The following is an 18,348-nucleotide window of genomic DNA, read 5'->3' as shown; positions in this document are numbered from 1 at the left end:
TGATGTGACAAGCATGAATTTATTTGAGCTTCTGTTGTCTGTTTAAAAAATAAAATGCATAGCATAACATCTAGTTCCACAAAGTGTTTTGAGGCCTTTGGTTGTATAAATCTGAATCTCGTTTGCAACATAAACAGAACATGTTGGAGGGATTGATATGCATTACAGAGAATACCACTTCTTTCAAACCACCGTCCTCTCCACATAAACCAAAGTACTTCTTTTTATACTGTTCAAATGTATTCTGGATAAATGGATGGGAAACTGTAAATTCACCCCTAGTTTAGCACCCTTGCCCTCATGGATAAGGGCAACATGTAAATTTTCTGCTCACATTTGGCTTATTCTTACTTAAAATATAAGGGGTAAAAACTTCTTGGGAGTGTTTGGCTAGGCTTGTAACGATCCTCGTGGATCAATAGCCTAGTGAGTACCTATGAACCTATCAGGGGACCTATGGTTTGGTAGGGGACTCGGTCATCAACCACTGTCCCATAAAACTGGCCATGTATATATGTGTTCATCCATTCACATTTATACCCTTTACACTAATCGATGTTTCAGGACATGTGGTTCTTGTCTCAGACAGCAATAGACATAATGCAAACTCATAACCACAGACAGGATATAAACCCATTCAAGGACATGCAGATGTATTCATTTAGAAATTTGAAGTACACCTGAAGGATGTATGACAAGGAAAGACACGTGCTAGAATTATTTTTGGATGTGGAGGTCAGGACAAGACATGTAGACTGTGCATAGAAGGAACCAAAGGTAGCAATAGAAACTGAAAAACATGATCTCTGAGGTACAATTCTATGTACGAATACGACATTCATACATAGGTCCACCTTTGGTATAGTGTTGTTCCTGTGTGATAACTCAGATCAGAGTTATCAGTCTGTCAGTAGACCAAATCTTCTGAGCATTATTGCCAGATTTGAAGTTAGATACGGTGAGCAATGTGTTATATTCTGAAATGCACACCAATCCGTAATTGTTTTATTCCCCTCATTTGTATATGTTACCAGGTTTGGAAAGTGCACAAAAATAAAAGGTATTTATTTATTTGTCTTTGTTGAATGGGAAAAGTCCAACTGGGCAAAAGCCATTTTCAGTGGAGGCCCAGGGAGAAAAGCTCTACATTTAAGTTGTACATGTACATTTATAGCTGCAGGGGAAAAACATCTATACATAAGATTATTTACATCATTTTTAAATATTCCTTAGATGAACATAACATGTTAACATAAAAAATGAGGGAGAAATTAACATAAATGGGCTAATTATTGAATACATAACATGCAATAACAATATGGTATTTATAGCATGACATGATGGCTGCAGTGAAAAGACCAAACTGGGGTGTTTTTGAGATTAGTAATAATTTACAGACAGACAAGTAGAATGTAGGCTAAAAAATGAGAGAGAGAGATATGAAAGGAGAAGTTATGGAAATGAGCAGGAAGATAAATGAACAGAGGAGGAATTGTAGTTAGTGGTGGAATGTGAGAGAAGGAGGAAAAGTACAATTTTAGGAAATAAGTGCAGTCTGAGGAGGAGCGATAAGCTACAAAAAGATTGAGAAGCAAAGTGTCTGTAAGAGTTGGAGAAAAGTGATATGAGTAAAGCTAATCACATGAGCAAAAGGAACAGAGCCATATTTGGCATAGGTGCTGTTTAAGCAAAGTTTTAAAACTATTTAAGCTTTCTATCTGTTTTAACTGTGTGCAGAAAACAGAGGTAATCCAGAGGGCTTGAATGAAGTCTGGTATCCTACCTGCAACCCAGAGGGTGACAGGACTAACAAGAAACAGAGTACAAATTATTAGTCCAGATAAAAGCACTTTAGCTAGCAGGTCTAGGAGACTCACTGTCTCTCTCTGATACCCTCCCTGTGGGAAGAATAAAGATGTGTTGAAGTTTCAAGTAGTTTATTCAGTTAAGTAGATAGATGGACAAATGTTCTTGTTCTAATACAGTACATTGAACAGGTCAGTTATTTAAAGGCAGTTACAGACCATGGTGGGAGGCCCAGGCGAGCTGACTGGAGGAAAATCTGGGAGATGGAAAAATAAGGAGCCATTCCCAAAGCTTAGAGGTTAGTCCTTATTTGAATATTCCTGAAATACCCATGAGGGTTTACCAGTTCAGCAGTCTGTGGAACTATATTCTTAGTTAAAAAGCAAACATGACAACCCATCATGAGCTACCACTATAGAACTAAATTTAAGAAAACATTTTCACCGGAGTTTCATCATGTCCTTTTAACTGAGTGGTTTTCACTTTGATTATTAACAATGTCTGATTTTACGAGGCTATCACCAAACTTTATTAGTTTGTTTTCTAACACATGTAATACTGTGTCTGTATCTGTGGGGCTCATATTCCTTGGAAATAATTATGAAATCTAAATTACAAAACTTTTTTATAGTCTATAATACATAATATGAGAGGCTGTACCCACTTTTATGAGGCTCATATCTCCTGAAATATAATATGAAAGGCTAAAAAAAGGTTTACAGTGCCTGCTAATAAGAGGCTTTGGGACACCTGTGGAGTTGGGCCTCAGAACACCCCTGGGTGGGCATTATTTACACAATAACACACCCTGTCGAGCATTATTGCCTGCTTTAATGCAGGTCTTAAAGTCAGATAAATTTGAGCACTATCTTTCAAAAATGGGGCTTTCTTGAATCTGATAAGGAAAGAGGAAAGGCAAATACCTTTCTTTGTGGCTTTCTCTAAGTAATGGTGACATCAGAGATAATTATATTAAGCAGCTTTTGGGTATGGGGATGCTGTCCTTTCATTGGAGTCATGCTTCTCAGTTTTGCACAGTATGAGTTATTCTTATTTTAGCTCTTGCCCCACCCCAGAACTACATGTTAATGTTTCTTTTGTGATATTTTGGAGGATATAGTTATAACAATATAGATTGCACCATAGTCTACACATATTATTAATATTAATATATTTGATTCCATCATATTTTGCATTTCCATTTGCAGTCATCCAGTCCATAACCTTGACAGATAAAAATATCATGTTCTCTATCATGCCTTAGTTTTAACCGTCAAATAAATATTGAGATACTCACATAATCTTTAGCATTTACGTTGACTCCAGCTTTCAGTAAAGTCCTGACCACTGTTTCATTATGCTTGGATTTTGACAACTGTAAATAATTTAAACATGTAACGTGTTAAAAGTTGATCAGATGTAAAATTCACTAAATACAGATTTCAGTGTCTTTGCTACTGGCACGATGTTCTGTTTATGCTGTACTTTGAACAACATACTTGGATAGTATGGGTTCAGAAAGCTTATTCCTAATGACAGTAGACGTATTCATAGCAATTATATAAAGCTTGTTTATTATTAGATATGATGTCACTGTTATTAGAACATAATTATATTCAATATGAGGGTGAATCTTTCAGGCAAACCAGAGGCATAGCCATGGGAGCTGCATGTGCTCCGATATACGCTAATCTGGTTATGCTTGATTGGGAGGAAATAAAAGTGTTTAGCAGTGGATTTATGAAATACATCAAATACTACTCTTGTTATCTAGATGATATTTATATACTATGGGAAGGTAGTACAGCAGTATTAGAAACATTTTTAGATCATCTTAATGAGAGTAGTAATTTTCTTAAATTCACTTCATGTAGTAACCACCATGGTGTTCCATACCTTGACACAATTGTTTCTAGAGGAGAAATGGGATTTAAATCAAGAATTTATAGACAAAATACATTTTCTAACAGTTATTTAGAATTTACTAGCAATCACCCAAGGAATAAATTTACTAATATTTATAAAGGGCAAATCATTAGAATGACTTCCGAATATGATGATATGTTAGAGGAAGTGACTTTTATTACAGCTATGTTTAAGGAAAGGGGATATGAGGCTAGGATGATGTCCAGAGTCAGTCATACAGTAATAAAAGAATGGGGAGGTAGATATAAACCCCTATTGGGACTCAATTCTGAGTACGTGGTAAATACTGACAAAATTGACCACACCTCTAATAACATAGTCTCTTATGGTAGGAGGTGTGTCTTGGAATATGGTCCATATACAGGTAAGATAAAGAAAATTTTGACAGACATTGGAATATTATTCAAACTAACAATGAATTAGTGAGAATTTTAGGGGCTGGACCACGGTTTATGTTTAAGATGGGATACAATATAAAAAACTATCTAGAGAGTACACATACCAAAAAATGTGATAATTGTAAACAATGTTACACAATTTTGCAGGAAAATAGTATAGTGTTAGAGAATATAAATAGAACAAAGGTTAGATTTAAACAGGGAAATTGCAATACCAAAATGATTATCTATCTCGCAAAATGCATGGTCTGTTCTGGTTTTTATATAGGAAAAACAGAAAGGAAATTCAACAAGTGCATTTATGCACATTTATATAGTATTAAAACCAAGGATGAGAACAATGCTTTGTATAGACACATCAAGAAATGTGGGGAAGTGCATTATTTTGGTTTTGCTATTATAGATAATGTTTTATTTGTTTCTGGGGTGGGGTTTACAAAGGACGGTTGTCATATAAAAAATATTGGTGGCAAATATTCTTAGACTCTTCTAGTCCATCAGGACTGAATGATTTAATTTCCATCAAACCGTTGTTAGCCATAGCATGAACGATATGAATGCATACATACTATGTGAGGGTTAATTTAGTTTAGTTAGGTATATGCACGATAGACAAGTTCATATTTGCACATATATTTTTAGTTTTATCACTGCTATTTAATTTTATATATACATGACCATCATGTGCATGTATGTATATATATATATATATATATATATATATATATATATATATATATATACATGAATAGCATACACTGTTTGAGTTGACTCTATACTGGTAGTGGTCACCTGATGAGGTTGCAGCAACTTGTGGATTGCAAACTTTATGTATCGGATACTTTTGGTTTTGGGATACATCTATAACTTACAATAGTAGTAGAGTTTTAGTATGGGTAGTTTAACATCTGAACGCAATATGCAATTATTGGCCATTTTAACTATTTTAGTTTTCTCAGTAGCTTGCCAACCCAGGCAAGATATATATATATATATATATATATATATATATATATATATATATATATATATATATATATATATATGTAACGTTTTATATATAAAAAACAAAAAACTTTTTATTATGTAATATGTCTTTAAAAGTGTTGTAGTTTCATCTAGCGCTTTTGGCGCCAAAAAGTTTATTTAAATGTTGTAGGGTCCTGTTTGTATTGTTCTGATGAAGCTTGCTGTTGAGCAAGTGAAAGCGCTTAACCATTGGATTTGTTTGAATATTTGTTCATTAAAACCTTCTGTTTTTATGCGGACTTCAGCTGTAATCATTTTACATGTTATTTTTGGTTGGAACTGCTGGTTTCAAGGAGTTGGCGTCTCAAGACACAGAGACAGTAAGCGTTCTTCCATTTTTGTTGGTTCTGTAGTCACAAGAATGGTTACTTGGCATTGTGTTCTATTCATGGCAATTGAAAAAAATGAATGGTATATAGTCCAGCTGAAAAGACTTACAAATCAAGCAATGCACAGTGCAAACCAATTACAGCCTTGCATCTGTAATTATCATAATTCAGTGTTTCAGTATAGATTAATACAGCAAAAAAGAACTCTATGTAAGTGAACATCCTAAATGACACATTAGTATCTTGGTGAGTCATGGAATAAGTCCTCAGAGTTTTTCAAAGTTGTCCTTCCAGTCACTCTAGTAACATTTATCCAGAACAACCTTATTAGTTTATCTGAGAAACACTAGTTAATTAAATAGGACTAAAATAGCTATTTTTGTGAGCAGTGCTGAATCCCAGCCAATAGATCTAAATAAATAAATAAACAAACAAATAAATACATAAATTTCTGATTGACCTTGAACTGGAACCTGAAAACATAAAATAAACTTGAAAAAAATGCATAGATGTGTACGATGACTCTCAGTTACTGTATACAGACATAATGAGCTCTCACACTCACTTTTGACTTTACCTAGGACAATGGACCTAATCTTGTTCATAGCATTAAGGGGTCTCTACACTACAAGTTAACAGTGAACATAAAACGAACATTAACCATCAGTGCTCCCTTAATGGTTAAAGATAGGAATATAGTCAAGGCATACTTTAGGGTTTTCTTTGAATCTTCTTCTTCTTTCGGCTTTTTCCTGGTTAGGAGTCATCACAGTGGATCACCTGTCTGTTCATGATTGGCAGTGGAGTTTTACAGTGTCGAGTTGCCAGCCCAGCACCCAACCTTCCACAGAAGGCACAAACACGCACTCACACCTAGGGCCAATTTAGAGTGTCCAATCCACCTACAGCATGTCTTTGGGAGGAAACCGGAGCACCTGGAGAAAACCCACATGACCACAACCACAGCGAGGACATGCAGACTCTACACAGAAGGCACCTCAGCTGAGACTCAAACTGGAGAACCTCTTGCTGTGAGGCGGCAACGCTAACCGCTGCACCACCGCGGCCACCCTTCTTTAGGGTTTTCTTTGAATATGAGATTGAATTACACTTAGGAATACTGTATGAGTGAAGATGCATGCCTAATGCTCTTATATACCGAATGGATCTATGCTGTATCATCAAAGTAAACTAAGAATGAGATTCAGTATATCAGATGCAAACCATTAACTTTCAACTTACACTTCAAAAGTATAAAATGCTCACAAAAAAGTGTTTTGCAAATGGATAAGCTCCCAGTTCCTTGCAACTATAAATATACTAACTCAGAGATCAGACAACAGTAGGGAAAAGGAGGAATTCTTACCCCACTGTCATTCAAACTTGACAGAAAACTATCACAACTACTGCACTGGAGTGTAAGGGAAATGAATGAACTGATCATTCCCCTTCACATATGCTGTGATAAATAAATAGAAAGCAACACCAATAGAAAAAAGGGCAGTACTTTTTTTTCTTCCTGTAATTTACACTGTAATCTTTCAAAAAACGAAACCCTAACAGATGCCAGTATAAGTGGAGGGAATGAATTCTCTTTCACAAATCTCTTACACTGTGATCTACCAATGGAATATACCAATGATGCAATTGTTTTAAATATTGCGAGACTGCATATGAATGAAGTGTAGGACTCCCTACTGAACTGCATGGTTTAAACCTGGTTAATTAAATTCCAAGGTCAGGGTTAGTTTAGGGTTGCAGGTACTTTTATTATAGACTCAGAGGCTTGAATTCGTCTTACAGTTGAAGTGTGAGTAAATGTGCACACATTTATGCATCTTATACTTAAGCATAGCTGGCCTTAGGGATAGGCAAACTAGGTGGCCACCTAGGGCGCTGGTCTAGCAGGGGTGATTTTTCCAGTAATCTGGATGGTGTAGGTAGACCAGGATGGGGGCACTGGGTGGTGTAGGGGGGCTCAGTGGAGCCCCTTTGCCCAAGGTACCAGTTGACCAAAGGCCGACCCTGTACTTAAGAGATTAGCACTAACCTTCAAAGTTATGATTAGGATTCAAGTTATGGATAGGTTATGGCTCTTAGGGGTTGAGTTGGTTTTGGGAGGTAATGTGTGGGTGAATATGTTGGTTTACAAAACGCATATCCCTAATCCACAGCATAACTGTAGCCCTCTAAATGGAGATGCTAATTTGCAGTTTTCTTACAACTGGGGTTAATGTTAGACAAACATGCAATTAATTCCTATGATACAAACCTCAGCAGCCACCCATCCATGTTAGATGATGGCTGCTGCATTGGCTAAGACAGCGGTCCAGGTCATAGCCTGCTATAGGTCCCCAACCATGTCCCTAGACTCTCACTCCACATTCCTAAGCACCCTGGAATCTATCAAGGTCCAACCCAACACTGTCATACTAGGAGACTTCAACTACACCTCCATCAACTGGGAAAACTACTCAAGCACCAATACACTGGCCCAATGCTTCCAGGAATTCATCAGTTCCAATGCCTTGGACCAGCTCATTCTGACCCCCACTAAAAGAAGCAACATCCTTGACCTGGTTATTACTAACATGGGTGACCATTGCTCTACACCAGTAGTCAATTCCTCCCTGGTCAGATCCGACCATAAACTAATCAACATGGAAATCCACCCCCCCCCCCCCAAAGGTAACCACCTTGAAAACCTCTCCAAAGCTGAATTTGAACTCCTAAAAACAGAGGTGGCTTACTTCACAGCACCCATGCCAATAGAAAATAGCTGCATGACTACCGAATCATACACCAATGCACTGTACGAACATGCACATAAATGCATGGAACTAGCCATACCCAACAGAACCAAGACACTCTCCTCCAAAAAAAGGAAGCTAATTTGGTGGTCTACCGCCATAAATAAACTCTACAACAGAAGGAAGAAACTGTTGCAGGAAAAGGTGAAGTCCCAAGACTGGAAAAACTCCCTTATTAGCCTCAACAAAAAATTGAGATCCCTCATCAAATCCTCTAAAGCCAGCTATGAAGGCAGAATTGCTACTCAATGCTGGAAGTCTAAATCTCAAAATGCACTCACTCGAGGCACTCCTTAAAATGGAGAACATCGATATCTGTGCAGTGACTGAGACCTGGTTCAAGGCTCCAGAGAGAACCCCTGCACTACAAGGCTATAACTCATACCACACTTTTCGGCCATGTAAACTGGACCGAAACACCAAAGGCAGAGGTGTGTTCATATTAATTAAGGATATCTACACCTCCAGGCTAGTTGCTCAGCAAAATGCATCTGAGGTTATCCAAGTGCAACTAACTCTGGGCAAAACTGCAATCCAAATTGTAGCTTGCTACAGATCCCCCACCATGCCCCAGGATTCCCACTCCTCTTTTCTTGATGTACTGGAAAATATTAGGGTTCAACCAAACACCCAAATAATGGGCGACTTCAACTACTCCACCCTTAACTGGGAAAACTACTCCTATACCAACTCCTTAACTCAACGCTTTCTGGAATTCATAAACTCCAATGCCCTGGATCAACGTATCCACACCCCCACCAGGGGCAATGATATCCTAGATCTAGTCATTACCAACATGAGTGACCGGTGTTCCACACCTGAAGTCAACTCCTCGTTGGTCCAATCTGACCATAAGCTAATCACCCTTGATATCCACATCCCGCCCCCACCCCCATTAAGGAAACCACAGTAAAAAGTTTCTCCAAAGCCAACTTCATGCTTCTTAAGACAGAAGTGGTGAACTTCATGACACCCATACAGATGGACAATGCAGTTACAACTGCTGAAACCTACACAAATGCACTATATAAGCACTTACACAAGTGCATGGATCATGCTATCCCAAACAGAACCAAGACGCTATCCTCCAAAAAAAGGAAGCCAATCTGGTGGTCCCCTGCCATAAACAAACTGTTGCAAAAGAGAGTAAAATCCCATTAGTGGAGGAGCTCCCTGGTCAGCCTCAGTAAAAAGCTGAGATCCCTTATAAGATCCTCCAAAGCTAGCTACAAAAACAAAATTGCCACTAATTCCAAGGACAACCACAAAGCATTCTATAGCTATGTCAAGAATCTCTATGGCAACACCCAGATCTGCTCTAAGTTACAGCACAAAGGCAAGAAAATTACAGAACCAACTAATATTGACAACATCCTGGCAGATAGGTTCAGTGCTAACTTTACCCCCCTCTCACCCCCTAAATGGCCCATATCTATACCAGAAGAATGCATAGTCCCTGTAATCACAACTATGCAGGTAAAAGCTGCACTCTCTAAAGCCAAAAACAGCATCCATGGGACCGGACAACATCCCAGGCTGGGTTTCACATGAACTTCAGAATGAACTGGCTCCCCACTTAAGCACCATGTTCAGTAATAGCCTCACATCAGGCTTTGTGCCCACTGAATGGTGCACAGAACAGTTATCCCACTCCACAAAGGGGGAGCCACCACTGATCCCGGGAACTATCGACCTATTAGCCTGACGAACCTGGTCTGCAAGTCCATGGAACGTATCATCATGGAACTCATAAACAAAGACATTGGTAACCTCCAAACTCCGGACCTCAACCAATTTGGGTTTGTGAAAGGCAGATCATGCCTCCTGAGCTTTATCGACTTCTTTGCGGCAGTCACCAAAGCCGTAGATGAGGGTAAGGTGGTTCACACAGCCTATCTTGACCTCGCCAAGGCTTTCAACACCATCCCCCATTCTGGAATTATAGCTAAACTCACTAAACAAGGTATAAATCCCTATGTCACAAGATGGGTTGCCAAATGGCTCACTGACAGAACCCACACTGTAAAAGTTGCAGACTCCAAATCTGACCTCAAAGCAGTGACAAGTGGAGTACCACAGGGTTCTGTCCTGCAACCTCTCCTTTTTGGTATCTACCTCTCTGAAGTACAAGCTAACACAGAGGGCCTCTGGCTAACAAAGTTCACAGATGACTGCAAACTAGGAGCCATAGTCAAGTCCCCAAATGATGTGGACATCCTACAGAAGGGCCTCGCTGAGACAGATGCCTGGTGTCAGAGCCGTGGCCTCAAGCTCAGTGCCAAAAAGTGCAGTGTCATCCCCTTTGGTAAAAACTCAGTACCCATGAACTACCACATAGGCAGCAATCTACTTAACACTGAATGCCTGATAAGAGACCTTGGGACCCAGGTGGACAGTAGTCTCTCCTTTGATAGTCACATCACCACAGTAGTCAGGAAGTCCTTCAATGTGGCACACCTCATCATAAAAGGGTTCTCATCCACAAAAAAAAGGTCATTATTCCCCTGTCATTAGACTCATTATAGAGTACGATGCCCCTTTTGGAATGCACCTCACAAGACATCTGCAGCAGCTGGAAAGGCCACAGAAGTACCTCACAAAGAGTATTACTGGCCTCAAACAAATGCCCTACATTGACTATTTCAAAAAACTCCAGCTTTACTCTGTAGCATATCTCCTACTCTGAGGTGATCTCTGCCTAACATACAAAGCTGTGTCAAACCCAGAGCTGTTGGACATGCTACACCTAAAGAAATCCCAATTCCTCCGAGCTACACACTCTAGGGACCTAAACCTTGTCTCCACAATAAACAGGACATGCTGGAGGAATAGATTCCTGTCCCAGAGACTTCCCATTCTCTGGAACAGGCTACACATCTATGTCAAGCAAAGTTCTTCATTAGCACTCTTCAAAAAAAATCTTGATGAGTGGATGGGAAATAGGAAATACACCCCGGGGATCACTTCTGTCTCTCTGCTCGACAGTGGCACAGGAAAATAACTTTCTTGGGTCGCGTAAGCCAGGGAACCTTGTTGGCTAGGCTTATGTAGGCCCTTGGGCCAATAGCCTAGTACCTACCTATGAGCCTATGAATTGCAACAGACACTAAAAGCAATCACAAAGCCTTCTATAGTTATATCAAGAACCTCTAGTGAAATACACAGATTTGCTCTAAGTTACTGCACAATGGTACCTCCTATACTGAGCCAACAGATATTGCCAATATACCGGTCAACAGATTCAGTGCCAACTTTACCCCCTCTCAAAGGACCAATCACAGTACTGGAAAAATGCCAGGCACCCAGCATTACTGCAGCAAAGGTTAAAGCTGCATTGTCCAAGGACAAGAATATCCCTTCCACGGGACTTGATAATATCCCTGGTTGTGTTCTACATGAACTACAAAGCAAATTGGCACCACATCTTTGTGCCCTGTTCAGTCACAGCCTCACCTCAGGCTTTGTCACAACTGAATGTCGCACTGCTACAGTCATCCCTCTCCATAAAGGGGGAGTGACAACAGACCCTGGGAATTATCGCCCCATTAGCCTGACAAGTCTCATATGTAAGGCTATGGAGCACATCATCATGAACCTGATTAACAAAGATATAGGAAATCTACAAACTCTAGACCCCACACAATTTGGCTTTGTGAAAGGGAGATCATGCCTGCTCAACCTGGTTGACTTCTTTGAGTCAGTCACCAGGGCTGTGGATGAAGGTAAGGCAGTGCATACAGCCTACCTCAATCTGGCCAAGGCCTTTGATACCATTCCTCACTCAAATTATTGATAAGCTCACCAACTAGGCATCAACCCCTATATCACTAGGTGGGTTGCAAATTGGCTCACAGATAGAACACACAGTGTGAAAGTAGCAGACTCCAAGTCAGACTGCTGACCAGTCACAGGTGGATTCTCACAGGGATTGGTCCTGGGTCCTCTCCTGTTTGGCATCTACTTCTCAGAAGTGCAGGCCAACACAAAGGGACTCTGGCTGACCAAGTTCACAGATGACTGCAAGCTGGGAGCCATTATTAACTCCCCAAGTGATGCATACATCCTACAGAAAGGCCTCACTGAGACCAATGACTGGTGTTGAAACCATGGCCTTAAGCTTAATGCTAGCAATGCGTCGTCATCCCCTTTGGTAAAAACTCAGTTCCCACTAATTACAACATCGATGGGAGTCCACTGAACACTGAAGGCATTATAAGAGATCTGGGGATGCAGGTTGACAGCAACCTCTCCTTCGACCACCACATTACCACTGTGGTCAGAAAGTCCTTCTGTGTGGTATATCTCATTACCAAGGGTTTTGCTTCCAGGAAGAAAGAGGTAATCGTCTCTCTCTACTCTTCCCTCATTAGACCAATCATAGAGTATAATGCCTTATTTTGCATGTATCTCACTAGACACCTGCAACAGCTGGAGAGGCCACAGAAGTACCTCACGAAGAGGATCCTAGGCATTAAACACATGTCCTACTCAAAAGACTCCAGATATTCTCTATCTCATATCACCTATTTAGAGATAATCTCTGCTTGGCTTACAAAGCCATGTCTGACCCAGCTCTGTTAGAAATGCTACATCTAAAGAAATCCCAATCCCTCTGCACCACATGCTCCTAAGGCCGCAGCCTCATTACCACAATCAACAGAACATGCTGGAAGGACAGGTTCCTCACCCAGAGACTGCCCATGCTCTGAAATAGACTTCCCATACATGTCAAGCAGAGCACCTCACTGTCCCTCTTCAAGAGCAATCTTGATGAGTGGATTGGAAATAGAATGTTCACCCCGGAGATCACTCCAGTGGCTTTACTCGACAGAGGCACTGGGAACTAAGGTTGGGTGGCACGATGCCAGGGTAATCCTATGGGCTAAGCTTGTAAAGGCTCCAGGGCCATTAGCCTAGTACACACCTATGATGTATTTGAGAGATGTTACTAAAAGTAGTGCACACCCAAAAGTAAATAATTTTTTAACTTACATTTATTTGGCATTTTCTTCATCTTTTTTTGCATTTATCTACCAACAATCTCCCAGATAAATCAAGAACTGCTTTAAATTCAGCTTCCTTACTCTAACCTGCAGCAAAAAATAAATACAGAAGGAAAACAATTAATGATGTAGTAAATAATGATAAAAAGTACAAACCAAAACAAAAATAAACATAACTTGATTAAAATGTGGCTGAACAAATATAGTGTTTTAATATAATATTAATGATACAACTACAGAATATCTAGTGGTTACTCCATACTTTCCCTTCATTAGTATGAAGTTCCTTAACTAAAATGGAGCACACATTTATATCAATCATCATATCACATAAGTGCAAGAAAAAACAACCATTATAACTACAAGCTAAATGTCATAACATTAATGGTCATTCTAGTGGTCAGGATTAAGTCTGAATTATGCTATATCTTGAATATGTCTTATGAATCCTGGCCATGAACTTTACAGCTACCAGACCTTCTCATTGAACCAGATGCCCACATGTTTATTTCTACTAATTGATCATAATAGTTTTAGCTCATTTGATCAGGCTATATTTTATACCTAAACAATTCCAACAGGAATTTATCCTTGACCCCCACCCCTTTACACACATGTGCATACACACATACCTTTATTAATATATGCAAAACAAAATAATTCATAAGTATTTGCACATTCTCTTGTAATTCATGAATACATGCCTAATTCTTCTAATTATTTTTGATACTTAATACAATTTAGCTATGTAATACATCATACTGCTGTTATAGATCTTGTGATTGGTATCTGAAAGGAGCTTACACTATCTCAGTGCCATCTTTCTAAGAGTGCAATACAGAGTAAAAATTTTAGTAAAATCCATCACTTTCCTGCATCTGAGCATAAAGCCTCTAAAAACTAAACATTAGTGGCAGTCTGTAAACTAAAAATTGAGGTAGACTCTATTTAGGATCTTGCCAAGCTGTCACTGTTAGACTTCATATAGATTTTCTTTTCCCCAGCATTTTCTCCTATACTCACGCTATAAACTATCTTCTTTGCAAAGAAGAACAATCCTTGTAATCTCCTTTTTTTTAAATTCATTTAACCCCCCCTGCCCCTTGTACGCTAATGATCTCAAAATAGCCTGCACAGAGCAGTAATTTTCTCACATTTCAAACCCTGAAGGACACTGGGGCCACATCCCTGTTATCCCAAACTAAACCTTAGTAGAGCTCTGTGTCGGGTTAAGTAAGTTGGCAAGATATCAGATATGGCTCAGCACTAGAACTGCCCATTGGTCCTAACCTTCATACTCTCTTTTGTTAACATGGTCCTACTGAAAATTATTAAAATAAGCCTTTCCCTTCCTGCTTCAAAAAAGCTTCTTCTCTATGCTTAAACTAATATGGATTGTTTTCTTAGACCATGCCTGCTCTAGCACAGGTGAGCCTCGCTCTATTCACCACATTTGGGCTAATTTTGTTCCCCTAACTCTACTCACAATTCCTATCCTCAACCACTTCAGCTACACTATTTCTACCCACTCATAGAATGAAGCCATTCTGCAGAGTACCACCTGCATTTACAAACCTCTACAATTTTGTTTGACATCACACCCATTATTATGCTATTTTACAAATACAGCTCATACCCCCTTTTAAGCTACTTCCTACTCAAGCAATTTCTATATGTCTTATAGACATCTATCTACCCTCCTATCTATGTTTCTCAATCCTAGCCATTCTTCAATACCAAGCCCAATTTATCTCTCTAAAGCTACCTTTATCTACTGTCTCACTACTACTCTATGTTTAAAGCTGTAATACCTTTATTGCTGTCTTCCAAACCTTCTCCTGCATTCAGTTGCCAGTAGTTAAAGGACAGCCACCCATAGACTGAAAAAAAATGTTTATTTCATCAAGTCTTGATGTTTTCTATATTTTAACACAACTTTTGGACTCTCTGTACTTTTTTATATATTTAAATGTAATTACAGAGTCTGCCAACATGAAGGCCAACATCTTGATATTTTAAGCAACACAATAGCAGGGACACAAACAAATTGTTCACCAACCAAAAAATCCAGTATATAGCACAAAGTGCAGATGAACAAAACCGATGCAGGTCAGGCATAAAACAGTTGCTTTATTAAGAACATGAGCACTTTCGCAGTATTAAACACACTGCTTCATCAGATAATAAAACAAGCAAAACATTGTGTTTAAATATACCCCTATACTTAAACAGCTAACCAGTCAAAAATACCTGCAATTAAAACATTCACATTCTTAAAGTAGTAGTTCCACTGAAATTGCTATACTATATTCTATACAAAGAGTAACAAACCTACAGCTAAAACATTGACATTGTCAAGGTGCCTATTCCACAAGAGCCAGTATTAACAAAAATTAATATTAAAAATATATCAAGACATACATAAGTAAAATACATATGTAACAATAACTTAATTTTTAGTGCCTAATAAAACTCAGTATAAACCATACATTTTCCAAAGGTGTATATACTTGCTTATATAACCTACATTTAAAAACTATGTTTATTAATAAAAATTATATGACTATTTCCTATAGCCTCTAGCTACTGTTTTATGCCTGCCCTTCATCGGTTTTGTTTATCTGCACTCTGTGGTATATACTGGATTTTTGATTGGTGAACAATTTGCTTGTGTTCCTGCTATTGTGTTGCTTGCTGTTTTTTTCTTGAGTCTTGGAGCACAGAATGATGGCTGAAAGTGGGCTGGACAATATTGAACTTGATTATCATCCTGTTACCAATCAATGTTCCAGTTTCAATGGAAAAGTATGTTTGGACTCAATAGTGAAAGGTACAACTAATCCACTTTTGGATACTAGCATTCCAGACACGGGGATGCTAATGCTGAACATTCAGGTATTGATTCTATTTTAGTATGAAACATGCTTTACAAAATTAAACATGACTTAATTAAACGTGCTGCAGATGCAACATTTTCATTTTGAAGCATGTCTAACTTATAAAGTGGTATATCCAAATATATATAAGTGAGTCAACCACCACGGTACAGGCAGATGAAAAAATCCAAAAAATGTATAGGAAACAAATGGTTTATTGAAACAAAGAGTTCGCGCTTTTGTGGGGTTACTGCTTCATCAAACATGGTCTATACATTTTTTGGATTTTTTCATCTGCCCGGATTGTGGTGGTTGACTCACTTATATATATATTTGGATATACTGCTTTTTGTTTGTAAGCCTCCTTTAGCAGTTTGGATAGCTTGTATTTTTTTCTTTTTTTCCTTAACTTCTAAAGTGGTCCACGTGGGTTAAGGGTCTTGAAGATACCCACACATGGAGAATGATGTCCTTCCTGCATTACTCACTCAATAGCAGAAATTTAATGTACAAGTCAGTTATGACTATCTTAATTTGTTGATTGAAGATTTTAAAGCTGAGGAACATTCACTTGCTGATAGCATAGTAAAGCAGCAACTCAAAATGAAAATATTAATGAGTCCACTATTCACATTAATCCATCACATTCAATTAGTAATACATCCACTGTGAACATAAATAATGACAAAGAAGTTGATCCCAATGCTGTGGTTTGTAGGAAAACTTTACCACTAAAGCTCAGGTACATGTCCCCTTACCATGGAGTATGATGCTTGTTCATCCCAGCAGTTGACACCACCTTCCATTAGAGGGAGCTCTAATGACAAGCAAAGCATACTTACAGCCCAAAGTTTTTTTAAAGTTTTCCTCTAGCTAGACAGATGGATTTTTCTGTCAACAACAGGAGATCCAGAAGTCAGACCATGTTCAAGAAGAAACAGGAATTAGGAGTTCCAAACAACAGAACAATACAGAAGATATGGCAAACCAATAAGGATCCATAGTTTGGAACATTTCTTCAAGTAGTCTTACACAGCATGAGCTTTCACTTTTGGAAAAAGGTTTATCCTTCATTCCCTCACAGCTTTCTGAAATAACATACAGTATTATTGATTTAAGGACTGAATGTTATGTTGAAAGTTAATTCGGGAAACTGTGTTAGTGATGTTACCTAGCCTAGCTTATATGTTCCTTTGGATTCACTTCAGAAGACTGAAAGCCCAAAATCTTAATTACAAAAGACTGAGACCAAAATCTTGAAAGTTCAAAAGACTGAAAACTCTACTGAATCTCAGAATACTGACAACACACAGAATACCAACACTTACAATATTTCAGCACAACTACATACAGAAACAAATAAAAGATAAACTGTTTTACCACTTCTACAAGTATAAGCAGGGGGGAAGCCCCCCCTGCACCCCCAACATCCCCTGCTACTTAAATATATCAACTCTGAGATCTCACTCAGAAAAAAATGGCAAACATACCATTATGTGTTTCATGACTGCCTGTTGTAACCTTAGTCATGTTCCCTTCTAACTTTCTATACCACAACATAACTCGTTAATGTAGTGAAGTGCAATCTCGGAGTTTTGAAACATTTACTCAAAACTAACATAATATTATCCCTGGTACACAAATGAAAATCCATAGTAGCACTGAACGCCTCCTCCTCATAGCCACAAGTCTATTTAATGCTACATTTATGTTCTTCTGATAAAAAATCCGATAATGATGATTATGCCTTTGAGTCCATAATAAAAGTAACTGTATATATATAAATAACACTAACAAATCCTAAGATAACTATACATACACTACTAAAATGCATTAAAAATTAACCAAGCTACAAAAAGCACCCTAAACCATTGAAATAAATAGAAAGCAACAAATTATAAAAACATTAGCAAACAAGAATGTGGGGGGCTAGCTTCTGTAATAAATTAAATATTTTGCACTATAGAATTAGAGAAGTAGCCGTTATTAGATTTACTATATGACTGCACTTATGTAAACATACACACTGTGTGTGTGTGTATATCAATATATATAAATATGTAAATATATATATATGCACATATATATATATATATATATATATATATATATATATATATATTTATGTATATGTATATATCCCTCATTGGTAAGACTATATATATATATAT

General features: G+C 38.2%; 1 protein-coding gene across 2 annotated transcripts in view; it reads right to left on the bottom strand.

Annotated features, from left to right (window-relative positions):
• Window positions 1–18,348, bottom strand: part of ANKRD22 (ankyrin repeat domain 22) — a 235,079-nt gene that overhangs the window by 48,848 nt on the left and 167,883 nt on the right. For both annotated transcript variants that reach the window (XM_044056413.1, XM_044056414.1), the window contains exon 4: window positions 3,104–3,181. In XM_044056413.1, the coding sequence (XP_043912348.1) occupies window positions 3,104–3,181 (78 nt within the window). The remainder of the gene's footprint in view (window positions 1–3,103; window positions 3,182–18,348) is intronic.

The sequence above is a fragment of the Protopterus annectens genome, chromosome 14.part0 (genome assembly GCF_019279795.1).
Source record: "Protopterus annectens isolate FY-2018-M chromosome 14.part0, PAN1.0, whole genome shotgun sequence".
Taxonomy (NCBI): Eukaryota; Metazoa; Chordata; order Ceratodontiformes; family Protopteridae; genus Protopterus; species Protopterus annectens.
This window is presented reverse-complemented; position numbering and strand designations above follow the sequence as displayed.